At 38.5% G+C, this 13,895-nt stretch overlaps 1 protein-coding gene across 7 annotated transcripts; it reads left to right on the top strand.

Moving 5' to 3' along the window:
- Positions 1–253: 253 nt before the first annotated feature.
- On the top strand, positions 254–12,118 carry LOC103704686 (L10-interacting MYB domain-containing protein-like). Of its 7 annotated transcripts, none has more exons than XM_017842176.3 (8): positions 254–443; positions 543–616; positions 709–766; positions 880–981; positions 7,354–7,513; positions 8,155–8,513; positions 8,597–9,201; positions 11,469–12,118. In XM_017842176.3, exons 1-7 carry the CDS (start codon positions 306–308, stop codon positions 9,197–9,199), a joined length of 1,494 nt encoding a protein of 497 aa, XP_017697665.1. In that variant the 5' UTR covers positions 254–305; the 3' UTR covers positions 9,200–9,201; positions 11,469–12,118. The 7 variants fall into 7 exon arrangements, with proteins under 7 accessions (XP_017697665.1, XP_008786305.1, XP_008786306.1 ...); XM_008788083.4 differs by having other exon boundaries at positions 11,436–12,118; XM_008788084.4 differs by having other exon boundaries at positions 10,294–12,118.
- The last annotated feature ends 1,777 nt before the right edge of the window (positions 12,119–13,895 follow it).

The following is a 13,895-nucleotide window of genomic DNA, read 5'->3' as shown; positions in this document are numbered from 1 at the left end:
GCTTTTAGAAACGCCGAATTTGCATTAAAGTGGTAGGGGTGGCAGAGAAAATTATAAGTAATTGATGGTTCAACCAAGGGAATATTTTTCCAGCAAAAAAAAAAGAAAAAAAGAAAACAAGGGAATATTCTATAAAGCGAAATCGCCGGTATTGCGGCCATTACATTAGTTATAAACTCTAGGAACTAGTAAATAATTTAGGGTAAGTGTAGGGACCTATGCATAAATTCCCTTATCAAGTAAAATCCCCTCCCCACCTCCCCCTGTGCTTCGGAACCGGAGGAGTCCGAGGAAGGGAGGAAAAAATGGAAGCTTTGTGGAAGGAGCAGGGCTTCCTCAGCTGCTGTGGTAGCAAAAGATTCGCGAGAGAGATGGCCGCCGCGTCCCCCTTCTCTGATCTCGATCACGCCCTCCAATCCGCCAGAGAAATTTGGTTCAACAAGGTCCTCAATCCCCTTCCCCCTTTAAAACCCCATATAATCTGCTCCTTCTTCTCGCCTCCCCTATTGATTCATCGATTCTTTTCCTCTTTTTTTTTCCAGATTGATGTGAATGGATGGCTCGAGGCGTTCACCGCTCATCCGGCGATCGGCGCCGCATCCCCCTCCATCTCCCAGTCAGCCCCTTTCCCATTTCCTTCTTACTCGCTTTGTCCGTGATCTATTATGCTCCACTGTTTTGGGTTCTTAAATTTTTTTGGTGGATTAGGTGGACCAAGGAAGAGCAGTCCACTGCGCTGGCTACTGCTACCGATTCCACTATGGAGGTCCACTTTAAGTTGATTCTTTTCCGGTGTTTTTCTTTCTTAATTTCTGGTGCGGGCGATATTTATGGGATTTTGAGAATGTGAAGTGACGCCTTTTTTTTTTTTTGGGTTAGGAGTTGGTCTTGTGGAATGCTCGATACAGGGAGAAGTTCGGGTTTGTGTTTCTGATATGTGCGTCTGGGAGGGCCGCACCAGAAATCTTAGCTGAGTTGAAGGTCAGGTTTGTTCTATTTTGTGCTGGATATGTTTCGGTATATGTTTAGATGCAATTGCTTTCCCTTATATCTTTATTGTTCTTGCTGTAGAAAAATTAGCTAGTAGATGACGATTTGTACCGATAGGGTACTAAACCGGACATCTGAAATATGGTGCAAACTCATCAGAGTGTAAAATTTTAACAAATGACTTCTGTCTAATATTGCTTCTCAGAAAGGCATTTTTGTTTTTCTCAATCCACAATTAGAAGTACGTGGCATTAGTTTACTTAATTAACAGCTTGAAGCAAATTGTTCATTATTTATACCACAATCTTTGGAGAACTACCAGGCAAAGTTTTGTTGATTCAGTCCTTTTTTCCTTTAGAGATTCTTCCTCCAATTTGTCGTTCTCTGTTATATGAGATCATTATATGATATCGGCTGTTAATCAATAAAAGCATATAAAACTTGACAGAGTAACACATGCGATCTTTTGCATCATTGATTTGCATCAAGTTTGAAAATACCCATCTCTTTCTTTACTTTAGGACACTTCAATCTTTGTCCGAACTTGCCAATATACATTTCTCTGATGGTCAGACTGAGTTGAAAGCCTGAAATCATGGTTAAATCTGAAAACTTAAAAGGAAACTCAAAAGCTGAAAATGTTTAAAAATCTGCAATAAACTGATTTCCAACCCAAAAGGGGTGATTCCCCAGGCCCACGTTGGAGAAACTATAAGATAGAAGAAAAAGATTGAGAAGAAAGTATTCTAATATGTTTATCTTTGCTTATGGTCAGCAGCAATTCTGTGAAGTCCAAAAGCAGCCAACTTAACTATTTAGAGATAGTAATGGAAGAAAGGCTCTTCCAGACTTTTTCTAAGAATAATAAGGAAGATTAGATAGGACCTTGAGAAGAAAAGAAACAATCAAAGGAAACAATAACAGTTTGAGAGGTTGTTGGCCAATAAATATGGAACAACACATGGCTAGCTCCTTTTTGAGGCCGAGCTGGCTGAATACGTACCCTTTAACAAGCCTCAACCTGTTAATCCCCATCTTCCCATTGCTTCATATGTTTGTTCTCTTCCATCCTTCCCTGTCTCTTCTAAGAGCGGGACCCTCGCTTCAAAGACCAACAACTCATGAATGTGGACCACTTTGGTTATATAGCAAGAGCTTTGTTTCTACCATAGAGCTTAGTGCGATACGTGTTGGAGCTTAATGATCAAATTTGTATCATGCAGGTAAGGTTGTTCACTGACGTGCTACAAAGTCATTATGGGCTAAACATTAATCTCAAGGTCTGCCATGTATTAGGCTCATCCCCACAATGGAAAGTGGAAATGAAGTTTCTACTCTGCAGTCGAGTTAAACCATGCCAACAACTCATTCTATGGTTGCATTTGGAAGTAAAATATCAAGGAATAAAAGCTAGCTAACCCAACTATTCTGTTGAACACCAAATTTTTATCCCATTTACACCAAAATATATGATTTTGGTCAAATATGGAGTAAACCTGGCTAACCAGGTTATCCTGAAATAAACTACTCCACTGGAAGAGGTGTCGTTTATTCCACGATCTACTTCCCTTTCCGTTCCCAAAAATGCCCACTATCCCTCCTCTCTCATTATCTCTCTTCGCTCATGATTTCTCTCCCACAACATCCAGCGTGATGTCCTTGATATGGCATTAGTGCCATCATTGGCAAGACAACCATTATGGGTGAGTCAACCATCATTGGTGAGACCACCGCTATTGAACAGCTCCGGCAAGGTCGTTGGTGACACCAAGATTGGTGACAATGTTCTCACTGACATTGGGATCACAATCCTGGGTAATGCCTAGTCTCTAGATGGGGAATGTGTCCTAGATCAAGATAGAATTTGTCATTATCGTCACTTTCGACGACACTAGCAAGGCAATTGGTGGCTGCCATGCAAGATCAACAACAACATTATCATCATCACCCAGACCGTCATCCTTGACAATGTCTAGATGGAGAAGGGGTCCAAGATTAGGATTGGATTAGTTGCCCTTGTCAACATCCTGCACTGGACCACTGTGGGGATTGTTGTTGAGGATCATGCCTCCTTCATCCTTTGTCATTGAGTGATCTAACCAGATTACTTGAATCAGATTATGTATATATTGGTAATAAGATAAGACAATATGGGGTTCCCTCTCATCCGATCTCTCTCTCTCTCTCTCTGCCCCCTCTCTTATAAATTTTGATCTGTATAATTTCTATGACTTGGAATCGACACCCCAATATATATTGCGATAGCCGCGTTATTTTTTGGGCGTAATCATTTAAAAATGAGCATACTAATAAGATATTACGCCCAAAGAATAACGCGGTTATCGCAATATATATTGGGGTGTCGATTCCACAAGAAGAAGGTAGGAACACTAAAAGGAACTACAAAACTAAAAGAAAATATCAAAGCAGTAAAATGTGATGTGAATGTTTAAAAGTAAATTGACAATTAGATTGTAGTAGTGAAAAGATGTGACCAGAATTAATGGCAGCAAAACATCGGAAATTCCTCACTCGAATCAGGTAATTCCATTCATATTTGATCCATTGGATAACTCAATTAGACATCATAGCACCAGATTCTCTAATCGGAAGATATAGCATTACAATCAAAATATTTAGTGGTAATTCTAGAAAATCGTTCTCCTCTTTTAAAACCAAGGATTGTTATCCTTTTAGACTCAGATTCAAAGACAAAAATATACCCAATGGCAATATTTCAGCAAAAAATCACACTAACTGGATAAACAATCAAATCTAGATATAATCAAGCACCTCAACAATTCTATAGAAAAAGACATGGCTGAATCTATGAAAAGAATAGGTTCAAGATTATCCCAACACAAGTAAGATCTATTGATGAGAAATGATAAACAAGAATTGTATCAACATGAGAATCTATTACATAGATCAAATATAAATGAAACTACCATCATCCAAGCGAGTTCATCCCTAGCTTCACCAAAGAATTAGCTCTCCATGAATTTTTGGCTCCTCTTGATGATTTCTTTGTAATGCAGCCTTTTCTCCTTCAGAACGGTGTGCTTCTCCAAGTATATATATGATTTTGGGGCTAAAAATCCTAGAAAACATGACTTAGACACGTTTGCATGTGTTTTTCTGACTTTACCCTCGAGCACCAACGTCAGCATGAAGTTCGGGAGACTCTCCAGATCGCATTTGATCTTCAAATTTTGTGTTCTTATAGTTATTTGAAAGCTCTGGAAGTCTAGTTTCCAACAAAATTTGAATCATCTCAATTGGACTTCTGTAGCTCCCGAAATCATCAAAATACTACACAAAGGTCTGATTTGTCAGGGCCCAGGCTGGCGGTTTAGGGAAACCTAACTTTGCAACCTCATAACTTTCTCTTTGGAGCTCCAATTGACCTGATTCTTGATGCATATGAAACCTCAACATGTCTACTTCATCCCCACCAAGTTTCATTTCATTCGGACTGCAATGGGATATTCAATCTCCTTAACTCCATTCCTACAATAAAATCACCAAAATCAATTAAGACTTGGACACTTTGTGAAGTAAAGCTCAAATTAGAAAAATATCATAAAAATACCCAAATCATGCTTAAGTCTTGACAATTTAGCCTAAAGTGGTAGTGTTAAAAGGTACATTTTCATGCACCTATCACACCTCCCAACCAGCTTATTGCTAGTCCCTAGCAATTTAAGCGAAGAAAAAGAACGGACTATATCCAACCCAGTGTAGACAGCTTTTGCATGAGCTAAGCAATAATATTCAAGTATAACAAACAAAGTACTCGCAAGAGATCAACAATACTATCAAAATCAGTCCATCAAGAGCAACTTCCAAAATTCGTGTGTGTGTGTACTCTAAGCCGTAACCATCATACCACCAACCCTGACACATACAACGTCGAGAACATTTCAAACAAAAGCTTCAACTCCATATCTCACAGGTATAATATTCAATAGTAACTGGTGTAAGGGGTCTCTCTATGGAGTTGAGAAAGGGTGTTCACACAAATATATGAGAAGGCAAGTGTTCATGAACAAGCAACAAACAAGCATTGATCTTATGATAGGATCACCAACCATTGGGAACTCAACCATTCTTACCACAAACCCACTTAGGATCAAAAAGGTCAATAATAAAAGGTTGTAATGAGGCTAAAGTTAAGTAAAATAAAAATAATAAAAGGATGGATAAGAGAATTCAAAAGAATTTTTCAGTACATGCTAGAGGTCTTCACAAGATATAACATCAAGCATAACTTCCTCAAACCGTTTGTACCTCTCTTTTTTTTTTCACGCTAGTCATACCATTTGGTTGTATTAGGCTAAACATGTGGGTTATACAACCATGGTACTTGGTTATTTCATCAACAACTTCATACTAGCATTTTGAACTTGTGACAAGCGGTTTAGGAACCAATAGAATCATTTTCAGAATGGAGATTAGAGCCTGAGACATTTTCAAGGCCTGTGGTAATAGAAAGCTGAAGCTGCTGGTGAAGTTGATTTGTTTCTTCGTTTCTTTCTTTTCTTTTTCTTCTTCCTTTTTGAAAATGTCCACAGGCCATTACTATTGGGCTCTATTATTCAGTGTCGATGATATTGGTTGGATTTCTAGAAAGAAATGATGTCATTCGAAGCCTCGTATGTGCCTTTTAAATATGAGATTTTTTTTATTAAAACTAATACCATTATCATAGCACAAAGACAATATCATAATATATTTCTATTACATCTACATATAATTAATATTTTATTCATGTAAATAGGGGGCAATTTTGTCCAATTTACATAAAAGTCACTTTTAACCTTCTTATTCCAATTTTTTCAACCAAACAACGCTCACACATAACTTCAGGAATTACTTATTCTGAACCAGACAAAATTTAGGGTTATTCCATTTAGTCTGTAAAGTAATCGGAATAGAAAGGGTTAAGAATAAATTATTCCAATGATGCTATTCCTCTTCTAAACGCAGCCTAAAATTTCTCTAAGCAGGTATTCCCTACCCTTGCTGCTCAAAACAAACTTAAATCTTGGGTTAATTGAATTGTAGATGAAAATAAGATCAATGTCTCACCAATAAATTAACATCTAATTCCTTATCATCTGCCCACCTACTTGAAACCTAAATTTGCAAATTGGCCCCTTGGAACAAAAGAAAACTTGACTCTAAAACAGAAAATATAGCAAAAAAGATTAACAGGAGAGGAGATTGAAAAGTTCATCAACTTTTCTAGTTGCTTGTCATGGCATGAATAACAAAACTTTCTTCAACCTTGTTTATGCTACTCATCAAGAGATAATAATTTTTTTGATAATAAAGATAGTAAATAACTCTTTTTGGAAATAATAATAATAATTTTTCTGCTATTAAAAAAGTTGAATCTAGAATGCATGAAGAATTGATATTTTCATGTGTATAAATATGTGCGCACATGCATACATCCATGCATGGGCACAAGTTTGGTAACATATACAAAGAATTTGTTATTGCCTAGTTCTACTTCCCTGATTTTATTCATTTGGGTTTTGTTAAGATTGGTTCCCTTCAAATGTTATGCTACAGCTTGGTTTAATTTACAAGATTGTTGTTACAATGATAAAACACATTATATCTGTTGTGTAAAACTTGGTTCCTTTCTGAATATTTTGCTGTCACTAACAGGTGGACCTCTTTCAGAGTCTTAGTTCAAATAGCTAGTTCCCATATTATGGATCCTTCTTAGTAAAATACTGTAATTAATATGAACTTAGCTATGCAAAACAGTTAATTATCATACCTGGTAGCAGCTATCCTTAACATGAAATAAAAATCTGGGTAGTTTGTACATTTTTATGGATTTTCTTTTTTTAATTTAAATTTTGCACTTCAAGTTTGACTATTTTAACCTTTGTCTAGGTCTTTTGTGTAGAGGCCTTCCTGTTACATTAGCTTTAGAATGGACAGTGCTTGTTAGTGGAAGCTTTTCTAGGCTGTGTAACTTTAATGATATTGAATCAGGTAACTCAATGTTTTGTTGGTTTTTTGTTCTGGCAAGTTGGACGCAGGTTGGTATATTTTAATATTTGGGGTACCTTCGTGTCAGTAGTTAAATTTGAAATGTAGAGTCTGTTCTATTGATATGCTCATGTGACTTATGCTCTCTGCAAATTGGAGATTGAATCATCTTCTATTGTATGCCTCCATTTCAAATTTGAATTATCTGTTTACTGGATTGATAATGGTGGCTACATAATCATATGATATCTGATTCATGCTTTTATCGTGTACTGCAAACTGTATTGGGGCAGCTCTCTTGCATATGATTTACTTAATTATCATTAATGTACTGAATGTGCCTTGTTATAGAAACGTTACCTGAATAGGCCCATCATTGAATTTGAGCTAGCAGCAAAGGAGGAGATGAAAATAATTGAATTGCGCCTTGCAAAGCTTTTCGAGACCCAGGCCGGAATGACCCCATCTGTGACTGCACAGCTTCCTGTCAGTCAATCAAATAAACCTGGAGGTATTAATCGCGGCATATACTTGATGTTTCTGACTGGCAAATGCTTCCACTCTCTTTTCAATGATGTCATCTTTTTTGCTTTCCAACTTTTTGTTATATTTAGTTGGTATTCAGTTTATTTCATTTCACAGATAATTCTGGCGATATCCATGACTATCCATTGTGTTGGCTTGATAACTTATGGTTGATTTGCATGAATATGATGAAAGTCAAGACACGATACATTATAATCTATAAATGTGGACATTGTTGAAAAGAACCTAAATTAGTTATAGTTCTATTCCATTAAATTGTCATTGCATCGTGTAGTCCTTAATTTGTTGTCTGTAGAGGGAGACATGTGATGTAGTTAGTTACCAACCGTCACTGGTTGAGTGAAGATGAGCTTTTCTATGAACCTATAATCAGTGGGGCATAGTATGCTTGCTACACTATATATAGAGGGCTCCAGGATTTTTATGGTGGATGCATCTCTTTTGTCAGAACAATCAGTCCTAAATCTTCCTATTTGGCATACTGTACTAATTGAAAAGCACCCACTTTAGATGCATAGTTCGAAATTTTGTTTTTCCAAAAGATTAGATTATATAGCTAGTCTGATACTTGAGTATAACTGTTTTGACTTGCGAGTGATTTGTCAGAGATCAAGTTATATGTGGCAAACCAACAAAGGGAGAGACATGTATTGATTCCTAAAATCAAAGCCCACTGGAAGCCTGAGTTCCACAAGTTATTTGTTACTTTGTGCCTAGACCAGGTTGTAGCTGGAAATAAACCTGGGACACATCTAAATAAGAAGGGTTGGAAGTATATTATGGATGAGTTCTACGAGAGAACTGGCATAAGGTATGACAAAAAGCAATTTAAGAACCATTGGGATAGCATGAAAGACCAGTGGAAAATTTGGAGCAAGTTAAGAAGAAATATTCCTGAAGGTGGATGGGACCCAAATACTCAAACAATTAACATGAGTGATGAATGGTGGTCTAATTACTTACAGGTATTCTCTTAAACGATTTTAGCTTAATCTGGTTAGTAGCTTTCCCTCAGTGGATTCATGGCATATTACATTTTTTGTTGCAGATGCACCCGGAGGCCGCTCAATTTCGTTACAAGGGGCTCCCGTTAGCTGACTTATTGGACACATTATTTTCAGGAGGTGTTGTGGGTGGGGCCATCACATTGGAACACTCTCAAGGTATCATGTCAAATGTTGATGCAGAGGGTCCATCTCAACCAACCTCGAGTCCAGATAATAACTATGTTCTCCATGAGGCCATTCCTGAAAATCAGGTGAGGAGTCAAGAATCACCAACTTTGTCTCAGGGTGAGTTCGAAAATGAACCATTATTGCAGCGTAGGAGGATGAATCAAGATCCACCAATCTCGCTTTGTCAACGAAAGAGAGATTTAGGATCCTTAAAATTTGACAGACAACGTTATCATCCCTATGAGGTGATGGAGTCAAGGAGCACAGCAACATCTGCCCTTAGGGAAGAATACAGCATCAGAGAGTGCATACACTTGTTGAATGAGATGTCAGACATACAGCAAGGAAGCGAGTTGTACATGTTTGCCCTTGATGTCTTCTTGAAGGAAGAATACAGGGAGCTCTTTATTGCATTAGGTTTGCCTAAAATGCGACGTGCATGGTTATCTCGACAACAGAATCTTGCTAGTGACTGACTGTAGGTACTTTGTCTAGTCTTCTTTCACAATAGCATCCTTTTTAAAGCTGTCTGTGTTTTTTCTTTTTTCAGTGGTACTACACATGATATTAGATATTCATCAAATCATATTAACTGCCTTGCTTTGTTTTAGCACTCTTTACATATTTGTTTATTTGTATGGCATGTTTGGAATGAAATGCATGACATCCATACCATGATTTGGCAGTTTCTTTATGACAGTCCTACCCACTGCAGCTCTATGCCAAATTTCTTATGTCGTAGGTATGGAAGGCCTGCTAGAGTATGATATGCATGGATCACTTGGGTGTCTTTTCCTATTTTACAAACTGGCAGAATTTTCTCATGCTACACATGTACTGCAACAAGCTAAGTGTGCAAGGTTTTCAGACATAAAATCATAATTCATTCCTTTTATCTTACACAAATTGCAATTGTATAAGATACAACTGAGGACATATAATATGTGTTTGACAACTAAAACTAGATAGTTGAGAAGGAGAATCCAACATGGATAACGAATTCTTGGATTATCTGAGGGAGATTCAAACAGTGCTTTTGTTTGGTGGCGTTAAATCTTTATTAATAGGGTAAGCAACTGAAGCATGTCTGGTCAACTGGTGCAAGGAAAATTGTTTGAGAGGAATCATTACCTTTGTAAATGGGTCTGTCAAGAGCGGACATGTAATGTATACAATTTATAGAAGCAAGCAAATAATTGTTGTGGATGAAAACAATGTAAAAAGAAATTTAGTTTGAAGTAAGACAATTATCTTTTTAATTATGATATTTGAAGTGCCATGAGCATGCATCCTGTGATACTAGAATTAAACATATCTGTGATTGACTTCCAGTATTTGCAAGAATCAATTCATGTGATCCATTTGATGATAAGGATAAAAATGATTTATGCTGAAGTTTTGTAAGAATCACCGTATGTGGCATGGCATCCTTTGGGTGTGTTATCTACTTACCAATGAGGAGCCATTCTCATGAGTTCAATTGAGAAGATTTTATAGCGCCTATAACCATGATGTGCATCATCACTTACTCCTTTATGCCCCTTGGCTAACTGGCTTCTCTCCTGACTAGGACAAGGAAGGGATCGCCTATTGTTGTTATGTCACAGTATGGCAGTGACTAGGGTGAAGGGAAGATAAAAGGAATGGCGGAAAGGAGGAAGACAAGACTTGTGGCATATGGTTCATGCCTGTAATGATGATCGTCCCATTTTCCTCGCATTCTTTTTCTGCATGTATGCTTGGTATCTTAGTGTCACGTTGTTTTTCCTATTGCATTTAAAGGTTTTCCAGCCATTCTTTTCTGCGTTACATGTGGTTTTACATTTATATGTGGTTTAGGTGACTTTTAATGCGTACATACAAGAGAAGGCATTGCTTCCAAACAGGCAGGTTTTGCCTTTAATATATCAAAGCATCATTGCACTACAAGGAACATTGTCTAATAATCTTTGAACTGGTTGAAAGTTATAACTGAAAATTCTATTAATCCTGATCTGCATTCCATTCTGTCTGATAAGATGTGATCGGTTAGGATTTGTGGAATCTCCTGAAAAGCTTTGTACTGACTTTTGAGGGTCGTGCTAGCATTCTAGTTTGTTGTTAGATTTGAGCAAAACTCAGATTGGAGAAGAATATGGCCCTTGGGTTCCCTTTATTGGAACGTTTCAGCATTATTCTGTATTGCTATCATAATTCTGGTTTATGTTTTACAGTATGCTAATCCTCCTGAGGTAAATTATGACCTCTCCTTCTTTTGATGTTCTGTTTGGCTTTTGAATGTTTCTTGGTTCGATCTTTTGTAGAGTCCACATTTAGTCCTGGAAAAATAAAAATATTCTATTTTGTTGACAAGTTCCAATTCCATTGTTCCTCAAACTCAGACTGTTTTGTGTTAGTTAAGCTAAGCTCTGTTTAAATGAGTTGGATCATTTTAATCTCCTAGTTACTTGGATAATTGCACTGCATGACCTTTTTTAAACAAGTCCGCATTCGTAAATAATTTATACAGGTTTATTTGCTTCCTTTTGTTTGTGCTGATGATGTATCAGCAATACCAAGTCATCCAAGCATAACCCATATTCAATCTGTTCTATTTGGTTTGGACCAACAAACTAATTTCTTCAGCAAGAATTTATAGCTCAGTTTATTCATTTACATTGTTACTGACTGGTTCTAGTTCATCCTGACATCTCATTTTTTGACCCAAAAAAGATTGTATTGGCATAATTGGAGCACATCTTACAGCTGTTGCTAAGGCGGCTGCCAATAAATCCCCCGGAAATTACAAGTAACAGTCAACACACCCACCCTCCAATCACAACCCATGTCTTGGATGTTGCTCGTGGCACTCCTGCATCAGGAATGGAGGTACACCCAGAGATGTGGAAGGACACCCAATGGTGTCCATCATTCACTGGCTGAGATTCTAGCATGTGGATGTTCCTAGGTTCTTCAGTCACAAATACTGATGGTCGTAGGGGTCCTTTGATGGGCATTGTTGATTATATCACACCTGGGTTTTATCGAATCAGTTTCAATATTGGCAAGTATGTACTCTCTGGTTTTGTTAATTTATGTTAGCATAGTATTTGAGGTCAGGGAGAACCAAAGTTCAGAGCATTTTCATGTTCCTTTTTTGTATTCACCCTTCTTCACTACATACAGGGGTAGCTAGATAAGGAATCAGTATTGTATCGCTTATTGCAATTCAAATAATCAGGCTGCAGAACTGTTGATGCTTAATTATATTTGTAGCGTGAGCACTTGAGAATGTATTGCTCTGGCTGGCTTGTATAATGTGACCATGACGAACATGTATCCATTATGCCTACCAGTGGGTGGCCCATCTTGGAGTTCTATTCAGGCAACAGTATACAACACGCATCTTGCTGAAATATTTTGTTTTAAGCATCGACTTTATGCTAGCTGAGAAGGTCGGAATTGCTAATAATTCGATTCACCATCCAGAGTACCAGGTCATTTTATTAACTGGTGCTTCTTGGCCTTGTTTTTTCATAGGGAAAGATGTCTTTTGCTCACATTATGATCAGAGTGGCCTTTAACTTGAATAGTGCTGTATAACCGACAGGATTTCAACTCTGTTTCAGATGGAAGTATCAGTGGCCAATCCTAGTAAGCTACCAATTTTTTTAAGCAATGATTTATAATAACAAATTGATTCTGCCAAATGCATTGTAACTTTTGCTATGAGAATAATAATGATGGTTCATCCATATGTGTGTGTGTTATAATTGTCATGCATCATGGACGGGAAAATCTCTGTTTTTCCTTCTCTCATTTTCTCAGCAATTAAAGATCTAGACAAAGTCTTGGCTGCTACTTCCCAAAGAGAACGAGGATGCAGTGGTACAAAGTTGAGTGAAGTTATTCTTAGCTGGAACATTGCCATCTAGTTATTGGAAATTTTGGAACCACTGGTACTAACGTATGGAGAGCAGAAGCTAGACAAAACTATTATGTACATTAAAAATGAACTTGTTGTAAGCCTTCATTCGGGTTATTCTGGCTTTACATATTGACTCTTGAGCCATGCTCCGTGGTCCAATAGAAATAAAGCGTTCTCTACATCCGCCCCTCTTGGCTTGATTCTTAACCAGTGAACTGTATCTCATGAACAGTGCTAGGGTAACTCCAATCTCTCACAGCAATGTTACCCATCTCTTCTGTAATTCTTTAATTGGCCATTTCACTGGCTTTTCGTAGCATGTCAGCTGTAGGCGATCCAACAAGAGAGTTACCCTTCAGGCTCCGGTCATGCAACTTTTTTTTTGCGTAAAATTTTTTTTATGCTACTCGAGTATCTTCCAAATTCTATAGCATATATGAGAGGGTAAAGGTACCAGCTATCCAGACTCAAAGACTTTGCCACGCAAAGAAGGTTCATCCAGCTGGTTGCCCGCTGTTGGGGGGAATAAAGTTTTCCCCCAAATGACATAAATGCCCCTAAGAAGCCGTACAGCCTCCGACCCCGGATAGCCGATGTCAGCGTCCGACCTCGGAATGCTCGGCCACAAGACGACCGACCCCGAAACCTCCGACCTAAGAGAAACCCCGATGTCCGAGGACCGTACTCTAACACCCCTCCGGCATTTATTGCGCATGGCCGCTGTAATCTTCCGGCACACTCAACAATAAATGCGGATCTCCGGCTTACTCCATAATAAATGCGGATCTCCGGCTTACTCCATAATAAATGCGGATCTCCGGCTTACTCCACCAATAATGCGGATCTCCGGCTTACTCCATAATAAATGCGGATCTCCGACTTACTCCACAATAAATGCGCATGGCTCCTGACATCTACGGATCCCCAGCACTCCACGGCAAATCGACCCAGCAGGGTCTAGTCGACTATGATAAGTCTCTGATCTCGGCCATACCGCCGACATCAGTGCAATGATTCGCCTGACCGAGCGCCGACCTGAACAACATGCCAAGCCGTACTACGGCCTCGCCCTGTTACATCACAGGTAAACCGACCCCCGCATATAAAAGGGAGCCTTGGCCTCCCAAGAGGGGATCGGAACATTCATACGCCCAAAAATCACTGTTTATCTCCTTCTCCCCACTATTTGCCCCCTCCCTGACTTGAGCGTCGGAGGGCCGGCGCCGGAGAACCCGGCCACCGGTTCGTGTGCAGGCACCCGGACG

The sequence above is a fragment of the Phoenix dactylifera genome, chromosome 5 (assembly GCF_009389715.1).
Source record: "Phoenix dactylifera cultivar Barhee BC4 chromosome 5, palm_55x_up_171113_PBpolish2nd_filt_p, whole genome shotgun sequence".
Classification (NCBI taxonomy): Eukaryota; Viridiplantae; Streptophyta; class Magnoliopsida; order Arecales; family Arecaceae; genus Phoenix; species Phoenix dactylifera.
This window is presented reverse-complemented; position numbering and strand designations above follow the sequence as displayed.